Source organism: Rhinolophus sinicus, linkage group LG09 (assembly GCF_036562045.2).
Source record: "Rhinolophus sinicus isolate RSC01 linkage group LG09, ASM3656204v1, whole genome shotgun sequence".
In the NCBI taxonomy this organism is placed as follows: domain Eukaryota; kingdom Metazoa; phylum Chordata; class Mammalia; order Chiroptera; family Rhinolophidae; genus Rhinolophus; species Rhinolophus sinicus.
Genome location: NC_133758.1, coordinates 77,003,302 through 77,016,877, shown reverse-complemented (window position 1 = coordinate 77,016,877; position 13,576 = coordinate 77,003,302). Strand labels below are relative to the sequence as shown.

At 32.8% G+C, this 13,576-nt stretch overlaps 1 protein-coding gene across 6 annotated transcripts in view; it reads left to right on the top strand.

Annotated features, from left to right (window-relative positions):
- The window catches only part of SEMA3A (semaphorin 3A), a 457,743-nt gene extending 452,863 nt beyond the window's left edge, over positions 1-4,880 (top strand). For all 6 annotated transcript variants that reach the window (XM_074340665.1, XM_074340664.1, XM_074340667.1 and 3 more), the window contains one exon: positions 1,462-4,880. In XM_074340665.1, coding sequence (XP_074196766.1) covers positions 1,462-1,917 — 456 coding nt within the window. In that variant the 3' untranslated portion in view covers positions 1,918-4,880. The remainder of the gene's footprint in view (positions 1-1,461) is intronic.
- The last annotated feature ends 8,696 nt before the right edge of the window (positions 4,881-13,576 follow it).

The window sequence follows — 13,576 nt, the reverse complement described above, 5'->3', positions numbered from 1 at the left end:
GTGCCGTGTTCAATCTTAGTTGCAGGGGGCAGAGCCCACCGTCCCTTGCAGGACTCCAGGAGTTGAACCAGCAACCTTGTGGTTGAGAGCCCACTGGTCCATGTGGGAATCGAACCGGCAGCCTTCGGAGTTAGGAGCATGGAGCTCTAACTGCCTGAGCCACTGGGCTGGCCCCACCTTATCCTTTTCTTAACCCAATGACAACTCATTCATTAAACAAATATTCACTGAAGCGTGATTATGTAACAGGCTTTGTGCTAGGAGTTGGAGAAACAAAGGTGAACTGGAAGAGTTTTGTCCCGGAAGTTCTTCGTGGATAAATTTGAAAGTCATCTTTTTTTTTTTTCCTGTGTTATCTACGAGGCAATTACGTTATCTATATTTGCATATAGGAAAAAAAATCCTCCTACTAATTTTAACTTTTCTTCAATTAATTCCACTATCTAATGTATATTCCTTTCTCTATTCACTTCCATCTCAAATGGGGAGGGAGCTTTTGGGAAGGGAGTAGTAGATTTAGGATGAAGGATCTAAGGTCCCAGATTGAACTCTGATATGAACTCTGCCTGCATGTTGCATCAGACAGATCTTTCTCCTCAATGGATACATTTATTCTTCTGTGAAATTAAAGAATTTTACAGAGAAAATCTCAGTGAGTACTCTGAACCTTGAAAGCTTTTTAAAAGCATTAAGGGTAATCAGATTATGTGGGTGATTTGTAAATGCATTATGTGCAGATAATTCTACAAACATAATCTGAATATAAAGGTGGAAATCCTCTTATTACCTTTCTTGACATTTGAAGCAGTCTTTAAATATGTAATCACATAACACAAATGTCAAGGTTGCTTTTAGACATTTACCAGCTTAGGCTTTCAGAGATCTCTGTTGTAAACTGTATTCAAAATAAAAGTGAGGTTAGATATGGGCAAGAGCATATCTTAATTTTTATGTCACATCTAAGGCCTAGGAAATTGAATAAATAATTAATTAAACATGTAACCCCATGCTTTTTTCTCCTTCCTCAACTGGTGATTTTTGTTTTTGTTTTTCAAATCAATGTGGTTCATTTTGATACCACCTTGTTTTCTAGTAGCATGTTTCTGTATTTCCAATTCTAATATTTAATGTTAACTTTCTCTTAAATATTTATATGCTTTCTTCGAAATATATAAAATTTATCTTCGTACTTTCCTCCCATTACCTTGCATATTTTAAATTATTACAATGAGAAATTTTATTAAAACTATTAGACAACCCATATTTTGCAATGCATCTTAAAAACAGTTGACAGAAATTTATAACTTTTTTTCTGATGGGAAAATGCTATCATGCTTCTTAAGCTAGAAATTTTATTAACTGTTAAAATGTTCCTGAATGCATAATCTAAATTTCTACTGACACAGAACTTATATTTCTTTTAACTACGTATGTTTTTACTGCCCTTTTTTCCTCTGCTAGATTAGAGTGGATGATCATATCATCAGAACAGAGCAAGGTCTTCTCCTGCGCAGTCTACAGCGGAAGGATTCAGGCAATTACCTGTGTCATGCCGTGGAACACGGGTTCATGCAGACTCTCCTTAAAGTGACCCTGGAAGTCATTGACACGGAGCATTTGGAAGAACTTCTTCATAAAGATGATGATGTAGATGGCTCCAAGACCAAAGAAATGTCCAATAGCATGACACCGAGCCAGAAGGTCTGGTACAGAGACTTTATGCAGCTCATCAACCACCCTAACCTGAACACCATGGATGACTTCTGTGAACAAGTTTGGAAAAGGGACCGAAAACAACGTCGGCAAAGGCCAGGACATAGTCAAGGGAACAGTAACAAATGGAAGCACTTACAGGAAAATAAGAAAGGTAGAAATCGGAGGACCCACGAATTTGAGAGGGCACCTAGGAGTGTCTGAGCTGCATTACCTCTAGAAACCTCAAACAAATAGAAACTTGCCTAAGACAATAACTGGAAAAAATGCAATATACATGAACTTTTTTCATGGCATTATGTGGATGTTTACAATGGTGGGAAATGCAACTGAGTCCCACCAATTATAAATTAAGTCCATGAGTAACTTTCCTAACAGGCTTTCTTCCTAATACCAACATGTAATTGAGGTCAGGGGAATGCAGATGTTCACTTTAGCAGACTTAATGTTTCCTATGGGATTTCGTTGTACAGGTTTCGCTTTCTTCTTTGCCTGAGAAATTAAAACGTCATTTGCCATATTGCCATCTAAAGAAGAAAAATTGCATCAGCAAAGCCATTTTATTGAACTAAAACTTTAAAATAAACTGCATGGATTTAGTAAGCTGATGAATATTCCAAAACGTAGTTGGATTCAAGGATATTTTTTGTCTACCAGCACTTGTGTTTATATGTACTGGAGGAGTAAAATGATACTGAATGAAATGGTCTGTGGAAATATAAAAAAACATAAACCATCCATCATCCAGAAGAAAAATGGAATACACTGATCTACTACTGATGTCTTCTTTCAGCTTTGATCTAAAGATGTATTTTATTAAAACTATAATTTAAATGTACCATGACAAATATGCAGTAAAATTTAGCTCTTTTCTAAGCTAGAGTAGGTTTTTTTCTTACAATAATTGTGCTATATAGTTTTGGTTTTAAAAATTCCAATTGTGTGCTGCTTTTTTTCAACATTTTGTTTTCAGTTCTGCAAGAGGGATAGCTGATACTGTTTTAGAAACATATGTACATCATTAACAGTTAATTCTTAAAACCCAGATGTAAATTATGCTTTATGTCTCTGAGGATTTCAAGCAAATAACACCTCCTCTCCTTTAAGTATTATCTAAAATAATTTTAACCTGCATAATGGTCTTAGAAAAACAAAGCATTTAACCAGCAAAATAGGTAAGAAACAAATTGATTTATTAAATGCATTTTGTTGTACCTACTGTATCAATGAGAAAAAGAACTGCATTTTTCATGAAATTAATAAGCATTATCTTAATATAATATTAATAGAGAATGTCTCTTAATTCTGTCCTTGAATCCCTACATGATATTTGGAAACTGTCTCGTGCCATTCCATTAGGAATTACATCTGTGTCACCTAATTTTTTTAGAAGAGAGAGATCAGTACTTTTCAGAACAATACCTTAAAAGCAAATTTCTCAACTCTGTTTACATTTGTATCAGCTGCCTCTTATCTTGCATTGTTTTAAGACAATTATTTGTCTAAAGAACACTAATTCTTTTCATATCAATGGGAGTGAATTTTATACAAACTATTTTCCAGGACACAACCCATACTTAAAACATGTAAAACTCTTTGTCTCCTACAACAATTTATATAATAATGTAAAAGATTATTAATCAAGGGCTTGCCTGCTTCATTGTTCTAAGATGATTTCTTGAGAGTCATTGACATCAAGGTGTAAAAACCATCAGCATTTCAATAGTTTCTTTTGCACTATTCTCACCTTACCAGCAATCCCACCCTAGGTCCTTCATCATGCACAAAAATGAAAAAAAAAAAAAAAAAATCCTATTGCTAATGAAAACAGCATTGAAATTCTAACCCTGCCTTGGGATTCTAATTAACTCAGCATTAATTTCTCACCTCAGACTGCAGTGGGTTTTCTAAAAATTCTGTATCAGCTGAAATATTTCACAGATGGAAGCTCATGTTACAGTTTTAATGATTACTTTGAATAAACCATTTGTTGACACTTGCTTCAAATGAGAGCCTAAAAACTTTATATATTTAAGAAAGTATTACTTTTAGAAGTACATCCCCAAATGGTTGCTGAATTTTAAATTATTTGAAGGACACACTCATGTAGAGGAAAAAAAGTTTGAAATATTAATCAAAAAACAAAGAGTGCTCCCAAAATAGGCCATTCTTTTATTTTTATAGACTATCTTAACAACACTAAAATTCGGTGTTGCATTGTGTTCTAAATTTGCAACTGAAACAAATTTATTTGCAGTAACAGAAGTATCTTATTTCTTATCAGTCTTCAAAAATAAGGGATTTGAAGGGATAAAGATCGTATACTAACTTCAGGGATAACTCCCAATATCCGAATGCATCCTGTTTAGCATTATGAAATACTATAGAAGGTCTAGATTTCAATGAAATGAAACAAAAACTAACAAATCTACTGGCATGTCTTTATAAACCATCAGGTCTAAGTTTTCAAAGAGAATTATAGCTATAACTTGCAGGTAAATAACTCTTATTACAGTCATAATCTTCTGCCAATGTGTATTGAGAGGGGACAGGTTGCACGAAAAATAATTAATGTCCCACTTAGTTTTAATAGACTTTGGCATATGCATGTATCATCAGAGTTGAAACTATGTTGAGAGACTCATGTGAGATTAAGCAAATCAGGACAGCAATCTTAAAGTAGGAAAAGGTACATCTCAGCAGAGAAATTACTGCCCAGTTAAAATCAAATGTAAAATGTAAATGCATGTAAATGCACACTTAATGCTACTTTTTATGTATTATTTAGTGATTTTCAATGGTATGTGTTTAATATTTTTGCTACCTACACATTAGGCAAAAGAGATGTAAATAATTTTGAAAAGAAGAAACCAGTGTAAAATGCAACTTTTTATAGGTACTCTATTTCAGTGTGTTAAACATCATCATAAAATGCCAGATTTTCCCACACAGGTAACAAGGTGGTTTATGTGCTATTTAAGGACAGAAGGTGTGTGCCCATTCAATAAGCATGTTTTTGCCAGGTAGTAAATATGTTCCATATCTGTATTTATCACTGCATTTCAGATAGGAACTAGAAAACTGGAGAGAAAATGTAATGAAAGTGCTGCTGTAAATTATTCCTTTTAGCATGTATTCAGTTGCTAAATACACATTTCTTCAAAATATTTGAATTCAGATGTCTTTACTGTTCCCTCTAGCATATGGTGTCAAGGAAAGTAAGTTTAGAAAACGTTGAGAACCAGTCAGATTGCTACAGAATCAGCTAGCAGATTTCTTCATTGTCGTCATCTGTAAACTGGGTTCTATATTTATGGTGATGATGTGAATTCTTATGCCCTTTAAATTAAATATTATTTTTATATCATACCTAAACAGGAAATATGGAAATGAAATTCTATAATGTGTCATTATCATAATCAGTGTGGTATCATTCAGGATCTACAAAAATACCCAATAATTGTTATTAAATTTGCCTATCCCAAAGGTCATAAGCAAGCATTAATATACATAGAGTGAATAGCATAACTGGGAAATCTTTTTTTTATTAATTCATTTTTAAACATAATTGCCTTTCACTTTAATGGAAATCTATCAAGTTCCATGGCTTCATAGACACACTTAAACCATCTATTGAGTTGTAAGCTTTTAAATGTAAACTGGCCTGATGCCAAAGATATCCATGATTTTAATTTTAACTTTGTAATAATTATTAAAAGTCAATGTTAGTATTTACAAAACATATGTCTCCATAAAGAAGGAAGCATTATTTTTCAAAAAGTCTGCTAAATCCTATTAATTTATTTGATTTCTAACAATTTTATTATACTAGTTAATTACAGAAACGTACTTTATTAGTACGTTAATATATATTAAGAGGCTCTATAAATAGAAGAGAGAGAATAAAGCCACAGAAATGGTGCTTCATATTGTATGGCCATTTTCAGTCAACCTGACCAAAGAAAATAACTTGATTTTCATTTCAAACATGCAAGCACACAGAGGCAGGGGTAGCAAATCAAACCAAACCAACAAAAAGATTTTGAATATAAAGAAATTGGGCTTCTAGACACTTTGCCCTTTAGAACCAGATTCCTACCTGTTTGATTAAATTTCACTGATAGCGCTTGTCTATCTACTACGTGCCAGGCACTGGTAGATGATGAAGATACTAAGATGAGTGAGACATAACCCCTGTCTTCAAAGAGCTCACAATGAAATAAAGGAAACAGTTATATGACTTATAATCATCTTATCCGGCAAACCTTTCCTGACCCTCCCATCCCTAGATTTAAGCTAGCCACCTTCTCAGCACTAAATTTGTGTCTTGTATATGTTTTTGATTGCCACACATCACAAAGGTGTAATTTATTTTGTTTATACCATTGTCTTCCTTTCTAGACTGTGAGCTCCTTGAGGGCAGGGTTTGCATCTAATTCATCTCTGCCTCCAGTACCTACCATGATGGCTGGCTCAGGGAAGGAGCTCAATAAATCATTGTTGGAAAGAACCAGGTGACAATGTGGTAAGCTCCAAACACAAGCTCACAATAAAGGCACTATGAGATCAAGAGGAGAGAGGAGTTAATTTGGTGAGAGAGATCATGGAAAGCTTCAGAAAAGAGGTAGCATTCAAGCTATGAATTGAAATGAAGTAAAAGAAGAGAGATCTGGGTGGAAGAAAGAAGGAACCTGGAGGAGAGGTGTGAAAAATGCTTTTATTCTGGGAACAAGTATTCCAAATGGATGGTGCATGGGGTTCATAAAGAAAAGTGAAATGCCCCACTACTATGAGTCATGACGGTGCATTTGTTTAGTATTACCTGGATGTTGGTTCATTGCCCTCTATTTGTCCCCCCATTCTCATCACTGGCATGTGGTGTCATGCTGGCTTGTACCCCTCTGCTTGCTTGTACCCTTACCTACTTCACTTTCCCTTTCTACCTTCCCTCTTCATGTTGCCCTCTTTTATCTTGATTTAGCTAAGTCATAGCATTGGGCAGTGGTCCCACAATCACCTTCAAACTAATCTTTATGCTGTAATCTCCTCGCTGGGTCAACTGACCATGCTTCAGCTGGAATTCAGAATTCTGCAGATGAATGGCTGGGAGAAGACAGACTCATCAGGTTGACCCGTCTGTGCTCTAACACACTTCAACAAATAGTTTATCTTATATCTCATCTTCCTTCAGCATTACCTCACTCATCTAATAGTATTGGACTGCTCGGCCTCAGGTTCCAACATTGCATTACTAATTATCAAGGTGACTCACAGACACTTCATCAAAGGCAGCATTAAAATACAAAGCCTGTGTTTGTTCAATGGATAACTAGATGGAGTATTTCATGACTAAACAATTATACAGGTGAGGTTAGTGCATATAGTTGACAAGAACAGATTCCTATTTTCACAAACACACACACACACACACACACACACACACACAAAGAGGCCTAACTACATCTTGAACTTGTCAGCTCCACATCAGCATTATATTAAACTGTCAAGTTTTTTCTCATATAAGAAAAAAATAATGTATTATATTTCTCTTAATCTAAACATTAGACTTGTAGACACACTATTTATATAGTACCTAAGCAAAAGTTTTCATAAACGTGTCTAAATCATCACAATTTGGGTAATTTTGAAATCTTAACTTCCAGATTTTTTTGGTGTAAATCTCTCTGAAGCATTAACCACAAGTAAATATATTTTTAAAAATCCATGTCATTTGTGTAGCAGTCCAATTCTTAATTTCTTTTGTTCTTTCTTTCTTTCTTTCTTTCTTTCTTTCTTTCTTTCTTTTCTTTTCTTTCCTTTCTTTCTTTCTTTCTTTCTCTTTCTTTCTTTCTTTCCTTTCCTTTCCTTTTCTTTTCTTTTCTTTTCTTATTTTCTATTGTTTTGATAACTAATTCCAAAGATGCTTAAACATTTTTAGACAAAATTTGTGTCTAAAACCAAACAACTTTTCTACTTTAGTTTTTTTTGCATTACACCTATCTTGCATTTGAGAATGACAGTTTCATTAATCCTTAAACATTTTTTCATGCTGATAAATGTCAGCAAGTTAATATAGGTCCCAATATACCATAATTCAATAAATTCTACTTGAATTTAAATACTGACTAAAAAATGGTACACCTATGTTTCAAATTTGCATTATTGACATCTACCAATTTCAGAAATGTTTCTTATTTTCTTCTTCGCATTACCTTTGACACTGACAGCATGTTGAAATTAATTATATTTTATTTGGTTTGGGAAGCAGGTTAAATTATTACCTAGTGAATATTATACAGCATCAAAAATAAAATCTAGTATCCATATGGAAAAGTGTGCTTTCAAAGGGTACATTGAATTCCTACAATTATGAAATATATTCACTCAGAAAAGTTTGAGTAAATACTCATCCCAAGATGATTGTATTTTGACCAAAACAATAATCTAGTCATTAACTTAAAAAAAAAATGCCATTATCACTTCTCTTTTAACTTCTTAAGCCTTCTAGAATTTAAAAAAGCAAACAACAAATATCCTACATTACAAAATCCATGATCCTTCTAAAAGTAACATATCCTGTTACCCTTAGTGGAAATTGGAATATAATCTATAATTGTTTCCATACTGTTCTCTTTCTAAGATGGTATTTATTAATACTATATAGTATCAGGAAGCTCTATTATTTATTATTGAGAAGTAATATTCTTGAACTTGTTTGAAGAAAATGTTTATACATTTTTATAAAATTATCTGATTGATATCCGTAGAATATTAAATGAAATAAATATAAGCAGAAGTATAGAAGTGTTAATAAAGCCTTACTAAAGCTACTTCATGGTGATAGTAATATTATATTTTTTTAATATCACTTTATAATGTTCAAAGTATTTTCATGATCTGATTTGATCTTTCATATATGAAGCAGGGCAATTTTATAATATTATTCCAACTTTGTAGGAGAGAAAAGTAATAAGTGGCTTGTCTAGATCTAACATTTAAAGGATTTTAAGCACCAGATTAAAATCTTATTTGATTAAATTAGAATAGAATTTTTTTTTACCACCACATTACATAGTGAAAGTAAATAATCTATTAAACTTTTAATAAATTACCATTGCAATAAGCATTATTTTAGTTTAGATCATCTAAAAAATGCACATTTTAGTAAACAATTTATTGACTTGGGCACTTGATAACATAAGATATTAATTAATAAGGAAGATGAATGAGCCAATAAAATATTGGTCACGTGTTCACTTGAAGTGATGTCTATAATTCACATCCTCTAACAACAACAACAAAAAATCAAATAAAACTTATTGGTTTCTTCGTGTATCTTTCTTAAACAGTAAAAATTGGGACAAAAAAGAAGACTATTTCAACTGATACAAAATGAGGTTTCTTCACATATTTGATTATGTGACCAAAACAAAAAGGAATACTTTTGGAATATATATATATATATATATATATATATATATATATATATATATATATATATATATCCCGCTTTTATATTTGGAAACAATTTTTTATAAAATACATCAATTTTTAATCATTTGAAATGAATACTTTTGTGAAGTAAACTTCAAAATTGTAAGCATTTTGATAAAAATATACACCTAGATCAACTTCATAAATACTTTTCAGTAAATTTCTACTTCCTAATATATAACAATTATCAATAATTTGTCAATAAATGCCAGAAGAAATCCTATATACTCATAGATTCTCATTTTTCAGCAGTAATTATAATTATCTCATATAGATACATTCTACCCAAATATGTATATTTTTTGAAATAAAGGATATATTTACTTGGTGCATATGTCTAGATGATTCAATTTAAAAACATCAAATTAAAGGAGCATAACAAATTTTTAGAAATTCTAAATTGTGACAATAAAAATAATTTCCCTCAGCCATACCATTCATTTGAGCACTTTTCTACATGCCTCTTCCCATAAAAATTCTGAAAGGAAATCCCTCAAAAGAAATTCTAAGGGACACCCAATTAAAGACAAAGGACTTAACGTCTTTGACTTTTATCATCTCATAAAACTGTTAAATTAAGATACCAACACATTTATCTTAGTTTCTAGCTAGGTCAGCTTTCATTTCTGAATTTTAGGACTACTGTCTGCCCATTACCTCAAAGACTGTATTCTAAAGATGAGTTAGCAAATTGTTCTGCACCAAGTAATATATATATATATATATTTTATATAATTTATATAAATATTATATATATATATATATATATATATATATATATATATATATAAAATACAGTTTTCAACCTGGGACACATCTCTATGCATTATTTTATGAGCTATCTTCCAGAAAACAAAATCATTCTTTTCATATAAGCTCAAATAAATTATGTTACATTAAGTGTGCTTTTATATATATATATATATAAAATCTTGAGACACAGTCTAAGTAATTGCAAGCACTGATGAAGAACTTTCAAAATAGAATTAAGTTGAAAAAACATATAGTAGAGAAGAAATGACTTTTTTGTAATATAATTTACAGGACAAAATGTAAGATCAGTCATTTATTCATAGTCTCTAAAGAACACATGAAAAAGAACACTACCATAATTCACACCTAGAAAGATAATAATTTATGCAAAATAACTCCCTTTAAAATGTAGAGATGAAAAGAGACATGACACCAGAAAACCCTACCAAGCTAAGGATAAACATAAGAAATAAACCATATGTGTTGTGGGAGGCAAATCCACAAAGAAACTGTTAGGCAAAAATAAAACCAAACTATGACATGATCCAGATGTCCACTAATATGAAGGTCTCAGCAAAATCTGACAGACTTCAAGGTCTGGTAGGAAAGGATAAAAGTTCCAAAAGTGTGAACACTGATCGGCTTCAATTATTTGGTATTCTTTTAAAATAATTGCTTTTTGTTTGAAGTACTGTCGTCTTTCAGCTTTAACTATCTTGGATATTGATAAAAAGCAGCATAAAGAGATGAAATAACAATGTAGGCTTTGAAGTAGAATTATTCCATTTATAGGAATTTTAAGAGACCCTTTGGGCTGGTCCCCAGTAAAGACTACTGTATATATTAGACGAGCTAGTAAGTGGGAAAAGAATAAAGATTGTACAAAAGTAATTATGCTGTCCATAACTGAAAAACAGAATATTAAGTTCAAAACTTAATAGGCAGTGTATATTCATGGTAGCAGTGAAGATAACTTTCAGAGAAAATTGAGCTAGACCTTCTTTAATGTCTTATGTCTAAGTATCCTCTCTTGATATGTTTCTAAGCTCTGTTTCTGTGTGCTTCCGGTCAGTCCTGCTATGTTTACATAGCTTGCACTGCATACAGCACAGCTCACGTTGAACATTCAACTTTAACTTATTGGCCACATAATGACAGCATGTTAAAGGATTGGAATGGACTGCTCAAAAAAAAAAAAAATTTAAGAGCCTAAGAAGCAGAACAATCTCAAATGCTGTGAGAGTCTGAAGAGACAACAGGGGCTGGAAAAGGCAAGGGAAGAAAGTGCATTGATCTTCAAAGGAAGTAAAAGCATCAAGGAACACAGCCATCATCTCTTTTATTAACAATGCATATGCTTCGGTTCCAGGCTACTTCCGCTTTTTATACTTCTGGAGAGCCCACTTATGTGCTATTGATCTTGTCTACTTTGGTCAGCTATCCACTAAGTCCAGGTTACTGGAAACAGGTGGTCAAAGGAAGCTTATGAGAAATACAGATCCCTAAGACCCACCCCAGACTTTCTAAATCAGAGCTGGCATTTTAGCAAAATCCCCAGATGTTTTGTGCATACATTAATGTTTCAGTAGCAGTGCGCTAAGTGACTCATTCCTGTAGATTTGGATCTCATTCTCTTCCAGAGGCACACAGATTATTCTCACTGCCTTTCCTGGCTGACTTCTCACGATGTCCCTGGCCCAACAGCTCCACTCAGGCTTTCTCCTGTCTGAGTCCTAGGAAGGCTACATTGTTGCCTGCCTAGGAAGGCTACAGTGTATGTTGGCACTAGAGGCAGAGGTCAGATACGAAGATGTCTGGGCCCTGGTCTATCAGGTTAAAATTACTTAGACTGTTGATGAAGAGAAACTATTACATATTTTGAGAATGATTGAGATGGAAATTAGAGAAAGTTTTTGTGTTTTAAGTAATATTCTCCTAACAATGATACAGGCTGAATTGGGGATGGCAGAATGTCACTTAGAATATATTTCTACTATTCATCTTTTTAAAAGTGATGCTTCCTCTGTTTGTTTGGGTTGTTGCTGTTGTTGTTTTGGACAAAAAAGGAATATGAAAAACATCAACTATATAAATAGTTTTATCTAGTTTTTAAATAACATTCTTAGGAGAGGGAATGCAAAGCAATGAGAGTATACTTTATAGATAATATTGTTAGCTCATTTCCCTTACGTTTACTAAGATAATGAAGGTACAAATTCTCCTGGAATATTCCAGTGTTAGTCTTTCTGAAATTTGTCAGCAGTATGAGAGTGACTGCTTTAATTCTCAATCATTTTTTCCACTAATTTTATAGTATTTTAATACTATGAAGAGACTATTGTAATTTAAGTACATCCTATAAGTAGAACTACTCGGATTACCACCAAAAAGCCTTTCATAATTAAATATGCAATTTAGCAAAAACAGTAATCAAAGCCAAAATATTTTTTCTTAAAATATCTTGGTCACATTAAATCCCAATAATGTGTAGAGCCAACTCTTAAAAGCACATCCAACGTTAAAAATGTACACATGTGTACATGCCATATAGTTCTAAGATTTATTTTTCACTTCATCCTGGGTGGTCTTACTACTGCTTTTTACACTACAACTAACTGATCCCAAGCTCAGGGTTATTGAAAAGCATCACAAATAAAATCCATGTGTGCATTGTTTAAGTACTAGATGATATTTACAAAGTTTTCATCAACTTTACCAGTTCACCACCAGCAAAAATTACCAATGTCTACCATTAGTTGTACAATCACAAATGTTTTTGTAATGTTGAATGTTCCCTGATACTTTTTCCTGGAAAATTCAAGTATTTTTGTGAAGGAATGAAATTATTTATGTTGCACTCATTGTTGCATGTCAAAGCAACAGATACTATCTGTTTAAAGCAGCCCATGAACTTCTTATTAGACTTCCCATTGTCACAGATATATAGAGTCTTGTCAACCAGAATATTTGTCCTTAACAAAAAAAAAAAATCCTTTATGCTATTGTTTCTATGAAAATAATTTATTGATTAGCAGCAACATGTGGGTCTATTAAATAACACTTCTATAAAACCGTTTAGAACTGAAGCACCGGATGTTTTATGTCAATGAGATATCAGAAAGCAGGGACTTTAAATTAAAGCTCAAGAGATGTTGGAGCCATGGAGTTTGAAAAGTGTAGTTTGCTTTTAAGCAATCTGTAAATCATCTTAATATACTGCTGATTTGCTAATGTGTAACACAGACTCCTAAATTTTGGAGAGAAAGAGGAATAAATTGGGAGTAATGGGAATGGGAGTCTGGAGGCAATTTGATGTACAAGAATGTTTCCCAAGCAGATATGATACACTAATTGAGCAGCTGTAAGGACGGAATAAAGTCACTTCCAAAGAGATGCTTTACTGTCCCTGAGTCATGAAACATAAGCATCTCACTTTGTACCACTGAGTATCAGCTTCTTGATATGACTTAATAACATATCTTTAACATAAAAAGGTAACCGTTGTATGAAACTTTATATAGTACCAACAACTATGTCATTAGCCAAAACCCAATGCTATTTTTTTTTTAAATCCAAATCTCCATTGATAGTAAATAATCTACTCCGTTTTCAGGTC